An 18,339-nucleotide genomic window follows, 5' to 3' on the forward strand; every position below is an offset into this window, starting at 1 on the left:
ATTGGTTTTCTCAGAATTAAGAATCAGGAATGTGTGAGACAAATCCCAATACAGAAAGTTATAGAAGGTTTGTGGAAATGGATTTTATATGTTGCAGCCAATGCTGACTAAGATTTGATAGGCTTATTTATAAGTTTTTTTTAAAAGAGCTTTCATATTCATGCAAAAGTAGAACTTGGTTTTCTCTGTTAAAATGAGAATTTTTCCCAGATTATTGGTCTAAGAGTTTATAAAAGGTTTTATCTAATTATCTGAGGAGTCTGCCTAGGAGGAAAAGATTCTATGTCATATCAAAATAATATAGTCACTCATGTTTATATTGACCTTATCACCCTTTATTGTTTTAGAAGACAAGTCTTCTCACTTTTAAAAGAACTAAGTCTTTTCATGACAATCATATTAACTCCTATTTACTCTTTTATTGTCACTTTGGTTAAACAGAGAACCAAATATTGTTTCATAGGGACCTACTTTCCTGTTTAACATAATGTTCCAACCTGACAACTTCTAACATTTTGCCTATTCAAAATCAAATGCTAAAGGAAATCTTTGATTTCAAACTGTCACAAGGGATTTGCTCTTTCACCTCATAAAAGAGAGGTGCTAGAAAAAGTCTGGTTCATCTGACATGCTATGCATTGCATGAGAAGTGAATAAAAATATTTTAATATCCATGTTTTCCAAAAGTTACCTTTTCTAAAGGAAAATAGTGTATAATAAAGGAGTTCAACCTAAAATTGCCAACGAGAACCAAGAACCTGTGAAGAGGGAGTCATTAATGCTGCATCAGTAGTGGTGACATCTAGGTCAAAGACCAAATATACAAAAATAGGAAAGATATATCCAATTTCATCCACTATATCAAAGAGCCATCCCTACCTCCAGACCTGACAGGCATGGGCTCAAACATTAAAACACATACACAGGGAAGCGGATGTGGCTCAACCAACTGGGCTCCCGTCTACCACACAGGAGGTTCACGGTTTGATACTCAGGGCCTCCTGGTGGAGGCAAGCTGGCCTATGTGACAAGATGGCCCATGCAGAATGCTGGCCTATGCAGAGTGCTGCCCCGCACAAGAGTGCTGGCCCATGCAGAGAGCTGGCACAGCAAGATGACGCAACAAAAAGAGACACAGAGGAGAAATCAAAAGAGATGCAGCAGATCAGGGAGATGAGGTGGCACAAGAAAATGATTGCCTCTCTCCTGCTCTGGAAGGTCCCAGAATCGGTTCCCAGAGCCGCCTAAGGAGAATACAAGCAGACACAGAAGAACACACAGCAAATGGACACAGAGAGCAGACAATGGAGGGAGGGGGGGAAAATAAATGAATAAATGATGAATGAATGAATAAATCTTAAAGAAAAAAAACAATACATACACATACACACACATACACACATACATTTTAAAATATCTGTAGGTAAGTATGGTTGGATAGAGCCATGAGGATACATAAAGAGCAATTTCTTTAATTTGGCACAGAAACCATTATGAAATATCAAATTCCTTAATTTTTATTAGTTTATCCAAATTAAAAAATATTCAAATTCAAATTGTATTAAGTTGCTGTTGATCAATATCTTATCAGTAAAAGCATTTTAAAGATAAGAGTGGTTAAATTTGTATGGGTAAAATGTTTTTCATATAAATACAGAGAGATTATATACAAATCACAGAAACAACTAAATTTCCTTGTTTTACTCTGATGCTTCTCTGAAAATACATGGAGTCAGCTATAGGTTGGAGCTTCATATTCAACAAAAAAGGGACTTTAAATGAGAAGCAAGGCAATATATAAATTAAATTCTCCCTGTCAACACAACCCCGATAAAAGTATAAAGATGGGACAAAGTCAAATATCCAACTCATAGGGCACACGTGGGCATCTTCAAAAGGACTTTATACAGCTACATACTTCTATGGGATATGAATGTTTCCTTGTCATCATATATCTGTTTTCTAGAAGGAAAAGGGCTTTTCCTTATCACAAGGCTACAGCCCTCACAGAAGTTAAACAAACAAACAAGCTTCCCCACCTGGAGAATATCTGCTATTCTCTCAAGCATTAGTGGCTGTCAGTTTACTGAAACTGTGGTCAGTGAGCTTTGTGAGGTCTCACCCGACAACCAGGAATTTACCTGTCCCTACTATCCTCAACTGTCAGGAAAGGTAGAATGAACTAATGGTGTAAATAAAACTCAATTAACTGAATTTATGAAATCCCTAAACCTACAATGGACAACAGCCTTGCCTATAATCTTATTAAATCTACTCTTCTGGAAAACACAAATTATCCCCATTTGAACTTATAACAGGGAGACTTACGAAAAGAAACTCTGGAATATATGCGCCTTCCTCATAAAAGGAAATTTACTAATGAGCCAAGTCCTTGATCCTGAAGCTTGCAATTATGATACTTATTTCTATAATGACAAAACTAATCCTAATTACAATTAATGCTTAAGAGTCACCCCCTGAAAACCTCCATGTTGCTCAAACGTGGCTCCTCTCTAAGCAAATCTGGAAATAATCTCAATACCTTCCACCATATGAGGGACATGGCTCCCAGAGATAAACCTCCCTGGTGCCAAGGGATTAACAAGCAATGTTGATTAGTGATGTTTTCAGAGAAACATCTTGACCAAAAGAGGAAAATGTTTTAAAAAATTATACAAAATAGAGTTTCTATGGCTAAGACATTTCAAATGGAGTCGGTAGGTCATACTGGAGGTTACTGTTTTGAAGGTCCCAACCAAATATCATAAACTGACACAGTATGCAAAACCTGAAGCAACAAACCTCCTGCAAAACCCTAGGGACATTTGACACTATAAACAAGCCACATGGCTGCATGGAATCAACATCTCCTTGGCAGGTACTATTCGGAATCTCTGAAAAGTTATTTCCCGATCATGATATGGTTATATTCACTTGTAAAGTCCCCTAATCATGATCCTTCTAACTTCATTTGTTTGGACCTACAATTTTCAATTTATTTGTTGTTTATTTCTCAGATACTTAAAGCCTCGGAATTGTTCCTAGCTGGTTGAGCCCTATAACCCAGAGATACCAGTCCCTCCAAAAATGATAACCAGGAACTCTTAGGTATCATCAGTTCTAAACAATTATGTTCTGTAGGTCCTAATCTTTGCCTTTAATAAGCCTGTAGGAGACAGAGCAGCCATCCAGAATCCCTCAAGATTGACAAATGTTCAGAACACAAGGGTTTAGGGGATGTACAGAAAATACATACCAAATATAAGCTATGGACCACAGTTAGTGGTAAAAGTCTGATGACATTATTTCATAATCTGTAACAAATGTTCCACAGCAATGTACAGATGTTGGTGGAAGGGTGATGTATGGGAATTCTGCACATTATGCATGACTGTTTTGTAAGCTCACAACTTCTCTAATAAAAAACATATATTAGGGACTGGAACAGATACTTCCACACCAATGTTTATAGCAGCATTAGTCATAATAGCCAAAAGATGGAAACAATCTTAAGAATAAAAAATATATAAACATACACACACACACACACAAGGAGGCACTGAAACAATGGGCAGGCTGAAACTGGTTTGAGGGGATGTCCTCTCTTCCTGTAACCTTCTCTTTTAAGCTGGTTTTGCAGACAATCAAGCTTAACTGCAGGTCATATAACCTAAGCATGTGACTCTTGTCCTTTAGACGACCTTTAAACACCAGTAACAAAGGTCACCTCCTTCAGAACCAAAATTATGACAGAAACATCAGAAGCAAATCAAATGCAAGAGGTCATTTAATAAGGAAGATCTGGCCTAAATTCCACTCTAACCACAGACAGACAACTTTATAATTAACAAACTGGACTATGCCAAGTCAATTCTCCCCATTTCTGACCCCAACTCTTGCCTCCCATTCCCATAAAATCTCTTTTAATTGTTAGATGGAGGACACAGATTTGAGCCTTGTCTCCTGTCTCCTTGCCAGTTGACCTCATATCATACAATGTATCTTTGCCAACAACAATGAAATGAAGCTAGCTATCAGAAAAAGAAAGTGAACTGAAAAATTCACATGTAAGTGGGAAGTTAAATAATATACTCTTAACAACCAATGGGCCAAAAGTTGGAAGCAATCCAACTGTCCATCAACAGATGAATGGTTAAACAAAATGTGTTACATACATACAAGGGAATATTATATATACATTAAAAAGAATGAAGTTTTGATACATGCTACAATAGATGAATCTTGAAGACATGACGTCAACTGAAAAAAAAACAGACGCAAAAGGACAAAAATCATTTGATCTCCCTAGAATAAATAACTAGAATATGCAAATTCAGATTCAGAAATTAGAATACAGGTTACCAGGGAGGGGCAAGGGTAAGGGTAGGAAATGGGAAGTTAATTTCTAATTAGTATAAAGTGTCTGCTTGGGGTGATAGAAAAGTTTTGGTAATGGATGGTGGTAATGGTAGAAAAACATTGTGAATGCAATTAATACCTCTGAATTGTACATTTGAAGGTAGTTAAAATGAGAATTCTAAGGATATATCTATATATATAGGACACGAATAAAAATTTAAAAAATAAAAATAAAACTGTACAACACAAAGAGTTAACCCAATGCAAACGATGGACTTTAGTTACTAATACAATTATAATAATATATGCTTATTAATTCTAACAAAGGCACCCCACTAATGCAAAATGTCAATAATAGAGAAAACTGTGTGTGAGGGCTAGGGTTTTTGTACTGTCTACATGTTTTAATGTAAATCTACATCTGTTCTAAAAAACAAAATTAACAAACAACAACAAAAAACAATGGGTCAAAAAGAAGTCACAAGGAAATAAGGAAATCTCCTGGGACAAATGAAAACAAAAATACAACACACAGAAACTTATGGGCTGCAGCAAAGGCAGTGCTGAGAGGCAAATTTATAGCTCCAAATGGTTATATTAAAAAAGAAGATCTTAAATCAGAGACCTAATATCACAACTAGAGGATCTAGGGAAAAAACAGAAACCAAACCCAAAGCAAATGGAAGGAAAGAAACAAAGATTAGACCGGAGATAAATTAGAAAATAAGAAAACAACGAAGAGAATTAACAAAACCAAAGACAGATTATTTGAAAAGAACAATAAAATCAACAAATTTTCATCGAAAGAGACTCAAAAAAAAAAAAAAAAAGAAAAAGTGAAAGCAAAAAACCAGTTAAAGAGGTGTCATTACTACTGTGCCCAGAGAAATAAAAAGGATTACAAGAGGATACATGGAACTATTACAAGCAAACAAATTAGATAACCTAGATGAAATGAACTAATTCCTAGAACACACAAATTAAACTGACTCAAGAAGAAATAGAAGAACTCAACAAACCAATAAAAAGAGACTGAATTATTATAGTAATCAAAAACCTTCCAACAAGGACCAAATGGCTTCACTGGTGAATTTTACCAAGTATTTAAAGAATAATTAACACCAGTCTTGCTTAAATGCTCCCAAAAACTGAAAAGAAGGGAAAAACTTCCTAACTCATTCCATAAGGCTAGTATTTACATTACTACCAAAAGCTACATAAATATATCACAAGAAATTAAAATTACAAACCAATATCACTTACAAATAAAATATATATATGCAAAAACCACAAAATACTAGCAAACCAAATCAAACAGCATTTTAATCTTAGAGCCATTTTCACTAAAGACTACTTAAAGGCTTCATTGATTTTTCCCAAATCCTAGAGTGATATTAAAATCACTTGTTTTGGGAAGCGGATTTGGCTCAACTGACAAGAGCATCTGCCTACCATGTAGGAGGTCCAGGGCCTCCTGACCTGTGTGGTGAGTAGGCCCATGCGCAGTGCTCACACATGCAAAGAGTGCCATGCCACACAGGGGTGTCCCCCACATAGGGAAGCCCCACGCGCAAGGAGTGCACCTTGCAAGGACAGCCGTGCCACATGGGAAAAGAGCAGCATGCCCAGGAGTGGCGCTGCACACATAAGAGAGCTGACTCAACAAGATGACACAACAAAAAGAGGCACAGATTCCCAGTGCCGCTGACAGGAATACAAGCGGACACAGAAGAACACACAGTGAATGGACAGAGAGAGCAGACAAGTGGGGGTGGGGAAGGGGAGAGAAATTTTTAAAAATAATAATAAAATTAAATAAAAAACATAAATATATATAAAACCCTTTAAAAAATTGTTTTAATAAAATAACAAATCACTCTTTTGAAGAAAATATCACGCTATTTTCCCTTCTTTTAATTTTAACCAGTCTAATTCTAACCAAATTTCATTTAACAATAGCTCTAACATGTGATTTTAGCAATTCTCCAACATGTTCATTGAATTCATGAGATCTGCTGCTAAATTTTACAATCTTACCTTTTAGACCATTAAAATTCTAATCCAAGCTAACCTAATCTACTCTAATCTTTTGTACTGTTACAACAGCTTCCTAACTTTATCCCTGCTTTTAATTAGGTAGGATAGGTTAGTGGAGTGGGGGAGGTGGATACAGAAAGGCTTGTTATCTATTTTTCACACTGGAACTCAAAATAAAATCTTCAATCTAAATCAGTTCTGCTCAAACCTCTCCAATGACTTTTCATCTTCATTCATGTGTCATTTTAAATATTATTTTCTTGGAGAAGGCTGACTATCCAACCTAAAAGAGTTAACACCTTGTAAATCCCTAGCAGCATTGTCTAATTTTTCTTACTAATGTATTACTTATATATTACATACTACTGCTATGTTATTTGCTTGTTTAGTATCTCCCAAACCTCCACATCCACCCCACAAAAGGTAAGGTCCAAGAATGCAGGAACTTTGGCAGATTTTTCACAGCCAGATTCAATACCTAGAAAAGTGACTTGCATAGCCCAGGAAAACAGACCAATTAATTAAATGTATTATACATTTTCACATGCTCATAAAACCAACAATCAGTGAGAAACTCATTAATAAAAATTTAGACACAATAATAGAAATAAATGCTAAGGTATAAAGGACCATTTTTCTTTGAAACTGAACAAATGTATGTTAATAGTACAAGATGTAATTATCAGAAAAAAAATTAGAAATCAGACACAAAGTACTACATGCTGTATGTATCCATTTATATAAAACGCAAATATAAATCAATTTATAAAGATGAAATTAGATTCATGGTTATGTAGGGCTGGGGATAGATAGAGGGACTCAGATAGTAGTCATGCTATGGGGTGTGGAGTTTTCCTTTTTGAAGTAATGAAATTGTTCTAAAATTTTCTGTGGTGATGAATACACAACTTTGTGATTATACTAAAAGTCATTGTCTATATACTTTGGACAGTTCATATGGTTTGTGAATATATCTCAATAAAACTGCTTAATAAATAATTGTTCAAGAATAGACAGAAATAGCAGCTATGTACAGAAGTGGCATAGAAAGATTAAGGTGAAAAATTTCACTTGTTTTTGTTTATTATTATTATTTAAATAATGAAAATGCTCTAATAATGACTGAAGTGCTGAATGAACAACTATGTGCTTATACCAAATACCAATGATTACACAATTTGGATGACATATGCTTTATTAATATGTAGCAATAAAATTGATTTGTTTAAAAAAAGAGAAATACTAATGTTACAGAAAAGCATATGAGAACGGGAATTGTCAGTTTATTAGTGAATTTTTTTATTTGAAAATTTTTGCTTCCATCTAGGCACTTGTATAATAAATACTCCATTGAATAAGAGCTCATGTATAACAGAAAGTGAATGACAAACTTACAGATAAGATCCTGCATATTTAGTCATTCACAATGTTTTTTAAAAAATAAAATATGGAAGAAAACAAAGCTGAAATGCATAGCTAAAATGACCCTACAATTGACTAGAACTCACAAAGATTCTCCACACTATGGTAAAGGGAAAAATACCAAATCTTCTAGAAATACTCCTTAACTAGAACATCACTTGCCCTTTTCCCCACATATCATATAAAATCTGAAAAATAGCTTTCTTAAATTGACAAAGGTTCTCAAGGCTAGTGTTATCCCTTATACTGGCATTGGACTACCTGATATTTTACATGCTATTTCTCAGTATTTAAAGCACTTCTACTGGGCCATTATCCTAAACTGATTAGCAAGGTAAAAACGAATCATGTTATGTAAAATTGCTCTTACTTTGAATATTTCAATTATAAAAGTATAAAATTCAAAATTTAGATGGTACACATTTCATGAAATAGGTATTTCATAGCCAGAAGGGATCACAAACACTCACTATACACAACAAGTACTTCATGAATGAACCAAGCACTATCCTAAATGCTAAAGAAACAGTTGTGAGCAAGACAATCTCTGATGTAAAAGAGCCTATAAAAGATAAGAAAATTAAATTAATAACCTGGTAAATAGAGAGAGTTATAAGAAAACTGTATATATAAACTAAGAAATATGTCTAATATCTTCATTTTATATGTGGGAATAGCAACCTGAAAAATTAAAGAAGTTAGGGGAAAAGTCAAGGAACCTTAATTTGATCATTTTCCTACCACTACATACAGATTAATATTCTCATATTACAAAAGTTTTTATCTTTAAACTTTAATCACATGGTATTTAAAGTTACCATTATTTCAAGAAATTCACCAATTTTCAATCTAACTGGGAATTCATAATATTATAATATTCTATTTACTAACTAATCCTGGCATGAAAATTTAAAGTATTAAGAAAACAGATGGGCCATCTGAATAAAACTTCTAGGTATGACCAAAAGTAATTTCACTGGGGTTTTTTACACTGCATGAAAAGGCTTCCAAGGACTAGGACCACATGTGCACTCTGTAACATAAATCCTAAGCAATTATAAGTATCAAGTTTTGTACCTGTGTGATGGAGAGGGAGCTTCAAATTGAGGCACTGTGCTATCCTCACTAACAGGAGAATATAAGCCGCTCATTTCCTGAAAGCACAAATATTTGAGTTATAGAAAATAAACTGACAGAAGATATGTAAATAAAAAGGGAAATGGCATTATTTTTCCTTTCCAATCACAGATTGTCTTTTTGTCTCAATACCCAAATTTCTTAGGTTTTCCTCTCCACAGAGTTCAAAAGCAGGGCTATCAGAAAAGAAGAGAGAGAGGCTTTTCATAAAATGGTACATATTCTTACCCCAAGTCTCTAGAAGTTCTTTAAAAACACCAGTCATTACTGAAGATACCAAATGCAGACAGAGACAAATAAAATAAAAGTTCTTTCAATTAAATGTATGGCATACTATTTCATGTGAACAGGACACAAGCAGGTCAGGAAGTCAATATCAACAACGGCTTTTTCTGCTAATCATTCGTTTATCATTAAGATAAATATGGTAGTATGGTAACTGGATCATCAAATTCAACTTTTGTTTTAATTCATTTATTTTATTATTTTTTAGAACAGTTGTAGATTTACAGAAAATTCATGCAGAAAGTACAAAAATCATACTCAGAAATTCAACTTTTATTTAAAAGTACAAAAAAGCCAGGATATGTCAGTCTCTAGTTTTAAAATACCCTCCACAAACATTCATAAAAACAACACTCCTCTGATATAAATATTAACTTAGTTTAATAATAATTTAAACTCTAATTCTTGATCATTAATCCAGAGAAAAAGCCCTCCTAATCAATGATTACTACATAAATTATGTCATACAGACAACCTAACACCCTTTTATCTGTACTACATTTTGCTTAATGGAAAAACAGCAAGTTTTAAAATGCTACTAAAGTTGAATAATAGGGTAGTATTATTTCTGGCTAATCCATGCTCGGCTCAACCAAATAGCCAAGAAAGTGATAAAAACGTAGTAGTAAGGAGTTAGGAATGCAACATGGATGCTGAATTTCTACTAAATATAAAATCTGCTATCATTTTATTATTATTCTACAAATAAGAGGGAAAAAAAACATATGAATAATTAAAAACACATGGTAAATTTAAATATATTTTATTAGAAATTTATTAGAAAGGTACTATTTCTCGTTCTAAGAACCTGTGATCCTCCCAAGGATCTTCCCACAGATTCTATAAGTAAACTATATTGTACTATAAATTCCTAGAATATTGGTGACATTTTCTCATATCTCTTTTTTAAACTTTACCTTCGCACCTAGTAATGCACAGTGTAGATACGTATAAATAATTTACTTAATAAAATAAAATGGCCACAATCATTTAAGAGTAATAATTTAGGGTTATATGAGAATTGATTTAAGTTAATACAATGAAGGGTTTTGTGGGAGCTGATTTAAGTTAATATGATGACATACCAAGAAAATAGTGATATTTTTTTCAATCTAAGCAGAATTATAGCAATAAAACTGTATTTTATCATCAAGAAAGTATTGAGAATGCTTTTTCTACAAAAATGTACTCTCAAAGCAACATCTGTTAATTCCTTCATAACACCAATCCAATAAATTTAATGCAACAACTTAAAGGAAAGCTGGCCTTTTCATGAAAAATGAAAAATTGCTAGAGATGCTAGAATATCATGGTTTCTTACTTCCACTCTTTTAATATCCTCTTCCAGAACACTCAGCTCCTTCTGGATCTGTTCCAGTTGCTGTAGTTAAAGAGGGGGAAAAAATAAACCACAATCATAAAATAACTATACATTTGGAAAATGATTTCAAGGAAACTGAGAACTAATGCCAGATGGGAATGAAAAAGTATAAACAAAATAAGCAGGAATTTCCCATGTTAAAATGCAAAAAATGGAGGCCTAATCTTTAAGGAAATACAATGTTGTATTTCCATAGCACGACAGGAATTGATTTTATAATAAAAATATGAAACATGAACAATAATTGTAAGTACCAATAAAAAATACAGGCTATCCAAAGTCACATAATCTCATTTATTTCTCAAAATCAAACCCACCTCCCCCCCAAAAAACAGCATGTCAGCTGTTACCCAATTTTATTAATGAAACACAGTCTGACAGATGTCAAATTAAATCCTAACACCCAAAAGAAACCATTATTTAGAATCTTAACATATCATTTTAATTGGTTTTTCAAAACATATTTAAGAGTTTTATCTTTTATATCATGCCTATTGCATCATAACTATCTTGAATGCCATTAAAAAGCAGACATCTTAACCTATGAATAATATTCAAAACTTATTTAAACATTTCCCTCCCACTGGAGACTTAAGTTGTTTCCAACATATCATAAATAATCTTGCTCTGATTTCTTGTTCTCCCTCCTAAATAATTCTGCAACATACATCAATTACATTTCAGATTTAAGGAATTTAAAATGTAATCATTCAATCACAGAAATAAAGCTAGAAAGTCTTAATGATATAATACAAAACTGCTTTCCAGAAACTCTATACTACCTTAAAACTGTCTTACTTTAACCCAGACAAACTGGACCAAATTTTAAGTAATAACAAAAATAACACTGACTGATGAACATAAAATAAATATTATTATATATAAGAAAAATGAGGGACAGATAGTTTAAATGACTTGCCCAAGACCATTCAGCTACTAGGGGGCAGAAATGGAATACTATCAAAGCAGTATTCTTGCTCATGCTGTTAAGCACTATACTGTACTACCTCTTCAAAACAGTACCTTTTAAGTTACATTCCTTTAATAATTAGTAAAGGTAGACAGTTTTTTTTAGGTTTTATTAGCATTAGCACGTTCTCTTCTGTGGCAATACGGGCAAAATTAGTAACCTAATTGACAATTTATTCATTCAAATATTTGAGTTATAGAAGATAAACCGGACAGAAGTTACGCTTAAAATTAACATTAAATATGAGTAGCTTGCATTTCAACAGGAGATTTTGAAAGGGTTTGGAGCTCTAAATTATTAGATCAATGCCAAACATTTTAGTATGAGTAAACAGAATAAGACAAAGGACAATGATTTAAAAGAAGGGAAAAGAACAATTAGGCTAAATTCAGTCTGTAAGCATTTTTAGTAACTCATAGAGGGGACACTAAGATAAAAGCATGAATAAGAGTCCAAGAAAATTCTGAAGATACATGATGAAAAGCCCAAGAAGCCAAACTGCCATTATCTGAATGAAAATCCATCAAGAATTGAAATGTTAATAAACCCCTAGATCAAATTTGCCTCTACACTATCATTGAGTTTGGGAACAAAACAAACAAGTAACATCACTAAGACACTGCTAACTGAGAACATGGTCCTAAGGCACAGATACAAAGTGCCCTCTTAATCACAGAAGACTGTGCCAAAATCCAAAGAAAATTTGAAGCAAAAAAAAAAAAAAAAAAAAGAGGGAGGGGGGAGTCTCAGAAACATTTACTAAAATTAAAATGAAAAATAATTTAAAAATGAACAGTCCTACTCTCTTGACATTTGCTTTGGTATAGGTAGGTATCATTGATACTTTTTTAAAAAATAACTTCAAACTAGTGGTTTGAAGGAAACAAGCTTAAATACTGAACTAATTACTGGAACTGTATTTTTTAAACACTAATAAAACTGAGGATAAATTATAACTAACAAGACTAAATTAAGCACCTGACATTTGAAAGTAAACGAAAGAATTCACAGGTCATTTAAAAGAAAAATAGTGAAAAAAGGAGTAGCAAAAATTGATATACATAAATTCTAAAAAAATTTCTACCAAAAGAAAAACAAATTAAGCCATACAAATTACGAAGTACAGCAAGCCCATCCTTATTATCTTATACCACAACTCCAGACATATATACTTAATGAACTTCATGGATTCCTACTTTTTATAATGACAGACCTGAAATGACAGAAATGTTCCACAGCAATTTTTAGAAGTTGAGGAAAAGTCATATAATGAGCAAGACTAAAAGTAAAGGGGAAGGGAATGCGTATCATTAGACTGGTTATTTAAAAACAAATTGAAATAGTTGCCAACATCAGTAGATGATGATAAATTAGGAATATACAATGTTATTCCTACAGCAACCACTAAAAAACTATTAAAAATATATACTCAAAAACATTATACATAAATCAACATGGAATTCTAAAGAAAGTTCAATTTACAAGTACTAAAGGGAGAAAAACAGAAGAATCAAAAAATAGTGAAAAAAAAACCCAGAAAACAAAAAATGAAATAGCAGACAGTTTGGTGGTTCCTCAGGAAGCTAAGCACACAATTACCATATGATCTGACAATTCTGCTACTAGGTATATTCCCAGAAGAATTGAAAATAGGGACAAGAATAGATATGTGCACAGCAATGTTCATGACAGCATTATTCACAATTGTCAAAAGTTGGCAACAACCCAAGCGTCCATCAACCAATGAATGGGTAAACAAAATGTAATACATACATATGATGGCATATTATTCAGCTATAAGAAGGAATGAAGTCTTGATGCATGTGACAATATGGATGAAACTTGAGGACATGATGTTAAGTGAAATGAGTCAGACGCAAAAGGACAAATATTGTATGGTCTCACTAATATGAACTAATTATAATGTGTAAACTTATGGAGTTAAAATCTAGAGTATAGATTATCAGGACAGAGAGTGAAGGTACAGAATGGGCAGATGATACTTAATGTGTGCAGAATTTTTAATGAGGTTGATTATAAATGTACAAGGACAGAGGTGATGGTAACACATTATTATGAGTATAATTAACAACACTGATTTATGGGTGTTAATAGTGGTTGAAAGTGGAAGTTTAGGAGTATATATGTCAAATAGAAGGAAAAGCTAGATAAACTTGAGACTATATAACACAGTGAACCCTGTTGTGAATGATGACTGTGCTTAAGAGTAAGAATATAGGAATGTTCTTTCATTATCTTCAACGAATGTATGTAACTATTACAAGATGTTAGGAATAGGGTGGTATATGGGAAAAAATACAACTAATGTAAATTATTGACTAGAGTTAACAGTAACACTGTTATATTTTTTCATCAATTGTAACTAAGGTACTATACCAATGTTAAGGATCAATAATAGGCGAGTATAACGGATAGGCGATTTTTCTTTTGGGAGAAATGAAAATGTTCTACAATTAATTGTGGTGGTGAAGACACAACTCTGTGATTGTACTAAGTGCTACTGATTGCACATTTTGGATGGACTGTGTAGTGTGTGAATACAACTGTACAAAAACAAACATGGTCCAATTATAGCTTTCTATAGGAAACACACTTAAAACATAATGATTCAGTAATTGATATTATGAGGAAACAAAGATTCCGTAAGGATGCAGGAAGTTCTCACAATACTTATAACAACCTTCACACTGCATCTTCACACAGCTGCAGAAAACATTCTTTGCAAGTACAAATATTTCAAATTTTAACCAACTTGCAGGAAATAGGGCAAATATCTTTTTTCAAAGGAATAAAATGCTATTTTCTGATTACAATGCAGCTATAACAAAAACAAAAAGTAACAAAAGAGAAAATCTCCATGTTAAAGTGATAAGTTTATTTCTGAATAACCAACAGTCCTTAGAGGAAACTATTATTTTTAAAAATGGAAACTATTTTAACAAAAACAAAAACAAAATACCATGTATCAAAAATATTTTAGGGCCTTAAACCCCTAAATTAAAAAAACATTCTGAATTATAATATACACTTCTAGGTTAACAAATTAGAAAATAAGCAACAAAATAAAACCAAAGGTAGAAAAGGATGGAAATAATAAAGACCATAAATTATTAAAATGGAAAACAAGCATACCGTCGAGGACTGGCACAACCAAAGTTAACTTCTTGGATAAGACTCATAAAATTGATACACCCATGGCAAGAAATGATCAAGAAAAAAAGGAAATAGGACAAAGCACCGATAAGAGGTATAAAGAATGAAAGACATGATATCACTAAAAATCCTTGAGGCATTAAAAACTTAAGAGGTAACTATAACCAATCTCAAAACACTAATTTTGAACATTACAAGAACAGACAACTCCTACAAAAACCACATTAAAAACAAAACACACAATATGCATATAACTTTTCAAGTACCTGAGTCAATAATTCAAAACTTTGCAAAAAAGTCATAGGTCCAGATGACTTCTCCAGGAAGATATGTAAACATTCAACCAAGACACTGTTCCAGACAACATAAACTCTTCCAGAAAATAGAAAAAGAGAGTACATTCCTCAACTCATTTCATTAAGATAGCATAAACTTTATGATAAAATTGAGTAAGTGTAAGAAAAAAATTATAGAACAATCTCATTCATGAACATAGACGTAAATATTTTGAACAAAATATTAGCAAAAAATCCCAGCAATATAGAAGAAATACTGCATCATGACTAAATTTGGTTTACATAAGCAGTCCAAGTAAGGTGACCAACAGTCCCAGTAGAGTTTCCTGGGATCAGAACTGTCAGGGATAAAACTAATAAATCCTGGGCAAATCAAAACCATTAGTCACACAAGGTATGAAGTGGATTGATTTTCTACTGTTAAACCAATGTAATTTTAAAAACTAACAATGAAAAATGAAAATTCCGTGATCACCTCAAAGCAAAATTATGGAGAATATTCAATCCCCATTCATGATTAAAGAAAAAAAATCCTCACAGAAAACCAGAAATAGAAATTTATTTCCTTGAATGAATAAAAGTACCTACAAAAATCCTACAGAAAACATCATACCTAATGATGACACGTCGAAAGCTTTCCCTTTGAGATCAGCATCAAGACTAGGAAGCCCCGCTATCACCACTTCTATTCATCATTGTACCGGATGTCCTAGCCAGCAGAGTAAGACAAGAAAAATAAATGAAAGAGGTAAGGATTATAAAGGAAGTAACTAGACGGTTATTATTTGTAAATGATGTACATAGAGAAATAAAAGAATCTACAAATAAATCATTAGAATTAATGAAAATTTAATATGGCTGCTAGAAACAAAAAAATGCCTGCATATAAAAAACTTACGTCTTTTGATATTCCAGCAATAAACAACTAAGAAACTGAAATTACATACATGTACATCATTTACAAGAGCATCAAAAATTACTTAAGACCTAAGGCTTCTGATTGACCAAGGTGGGCAGTTTAAGATGCTACAGATGCCATTCCTCCATAGAATCACTGAATAACTAAAAAACTAACAGACATCTTCCACAGAACCCCTGAAAACATTTAAGGGTTGCAATGTCTAGATGAGCAGTCAATCAAAAAAAAAAAAATACAGTTTTATAAAATGGAAGAAAAACTCATACTGCCTTTACTGGCCCCACCCGATATCCTCCTCGGTAAGGTGGAGAGCCATCCTCAGCTCCTGTTACAGAGAGGTGAATAATCCCTATGCATATACATGGTGCCTGTATGTCAATGCCAATCAATCAGATTACAGCCTGAAAGACTAAACAAGGATACTCAACTCTGTATAGCCTTTTCCAAGCACGCCCTTAAGGTAGAAGCAGCTTGGGCACAGATACAGCAGTGTACTAAACAATTAAGTAAAAAATGGCCTGGGACAAATAATAACCTACCTTAAGTCATAACATATAGCACCCTGGAAGGGAAGAAAGTCTATTTCCTAGGGAGGTGAAGGAGTATTCCACTTTCCATAAATAGAGGCATTCCTAGGCTATGAGTAATCACAAGTAGAAGACAATAATCAAGAACAGAAAAGACAGAAGACCCTGAATTTCACATTTACCTTGGGCTGCTCCTGTTGATGGGAATGCTAAACTTTGAAGGAAAGCACCAGCCAACATACAGCCAATTGGCAAAGAACATGAAAGGTATTTTTTGCATTGGTTTATTTTTGTTAGCTCCTGGCACTCAATGAAATCTCTGTCATATATCACAGCAGGATACAAAATTAGGAAACTAACGCCTCTGGGACTAAAGCTCAGGGTTAATACTTTAAATTATTAAAATATACATGGTAAAAAATATTAATAGACAAACAAAGATGGGAAATGATGGCCCATCCAGAGGAACAAAATGCAATTCCAAGAACCATCAATGAAGAAAACTATCCTTACACATCTGGTAAAAGACTTTTTAAAATGATCATCGATATGTTCAAAGACGTAAAGAAAACACAGGGTGCTAACTGATATCAGAAAAATAAATGTACAAAATGATCTGAATAAAGTGATAGAAATTTTTAAAAGCAACCAAACAGAAATACTGGAGATGAAAGCCACAATAACTGAAAAGAAAATTCCTTGGAGTTTCAACAGCATTTGGAAACTGACATAAAAAAGAACTACTGGACTCAAAGAAAAAACAATTGAAATGATTCGGGCTGAGGAGCAAAAAGAAAAAAGAATGCAAACAAGTGAACAGAGCCTAAGGGATATGAGACATCACCAAGAATGTCATTATACACATAATGGGAATCCCAAGATGAAAGAAAGAATCAAAGGGGAAGAAAGAATATTCATCTATATCAGGGGTTCTTAACAAGGGGTTTGTGAGGTCGAATTGAAATTATTCTTGTGGGGATGTGTTGGTGTAGATGTGATGTATTTATTAAATAATACACAGTATAGTGTGGACTAAATAAGGGGTCCGTGGCCTTCACCTGACTGGCAAAGGGGTTCATGGAACAAAAAAGTTTAAGAACCTCAGATTAAAATAATGGCATAAAATCTCGCAAATTTGATGAAAGACATGAATATGCACATTCAGAAACATAAGGAACTCAAAGAGAACCACTCTCAGACACGTAATTGTCAAACTAAACTATATGCTAAGGAAAAGGAGAGAGTGCTAAAGGCTACAAGAAATAAGCAATGTGTTATATACAAAGGAATGCCAATAAGATTAAGTGCCATTTCTCATCAGAAACCATGTATGCAAGAAGGCAGTGTGATGAAATATTTAAAATGCTGAGAGAAAGCAATTGCCAATCAAGTCAAGAATTTTTTATCTGGCAAGACTGTCCCTCTCACTGATATAAAATGGGGGAGAGATTAAGACATTCCGAGATTTAAAGCCAAGGGAGTTCACCACCATAAGACCTGCCCTACAAGCATTTTAGAGGGAATTTTTAGACTGAAAGGAAAGGAAAACAGACTCTGGATCCAAGTAGCATAAAGAAATGTATATCTCTGGTAAAGGTAATAAATGGGAAATTACAAATGCCAGTACTACTGCTCTGTACTTTTACTTTTTACATATTCTAACACGTAAAACCATAAAAATAGCAATAAATCTAAGGTTTTGGATATACAATGTATAAAGATATAATTTGTACAAATATAACAAAAAGCTGAGGGGACTCAGAAGTATAGGAACAATGTGTGTGGATGCTGATGTTAATCTGATATCAAATCACACATGATTTTAAAGATTT

General features: G+C 33.2%; 1 protein-coding gene across 3 annotated transcripts in view; it reads right to left on the reverse strand.

Moving 5' to 3' along the window:
- Window positions 1-18,339, reverse strand: part of COP1 (COP1 E3 ubiquitin ligase) — a 262,696-nt gene that overhangs the window by 159,626 nt on the left and 84,731 nt on the right. For all 3 annotated transcript variants that reach the window (XM_004476672.4, XM_004476671.4, XM_023584129.3), the window contains exons 7-8: window positions 10,562-10,621; window positions 8,896-8,972 (exon numbers count right to left, since the gene is read on the reverse strand). In XM_004476672.4, coding sequence (XP_004476729.2) covers window positions 8,896-8,972; window positions 10,562-10,621 — 137 coding nt within the window. The remainder of the gene's footprint in view (window positions 1-8,895; window positions 8,973-10,561; window positions 10,622-18,339) is intronic.

Source organism: Dasypus novemcinctus, chromosome 13 (genome assembly GCF_030445035.2).
Source record: "Dasypus novemcinctus isolate mDasNov1 chromosome 13, mDasNov1.1.hap2, whole genome shotgun sequence".
Taxonomy (NCBI): domain Eukaryota; kingdom Metazoa; phylum Chordata; class Mammalia; order Cingulata; family Dasypodidae; genus Dasypus; species Dasypus novemcinctus.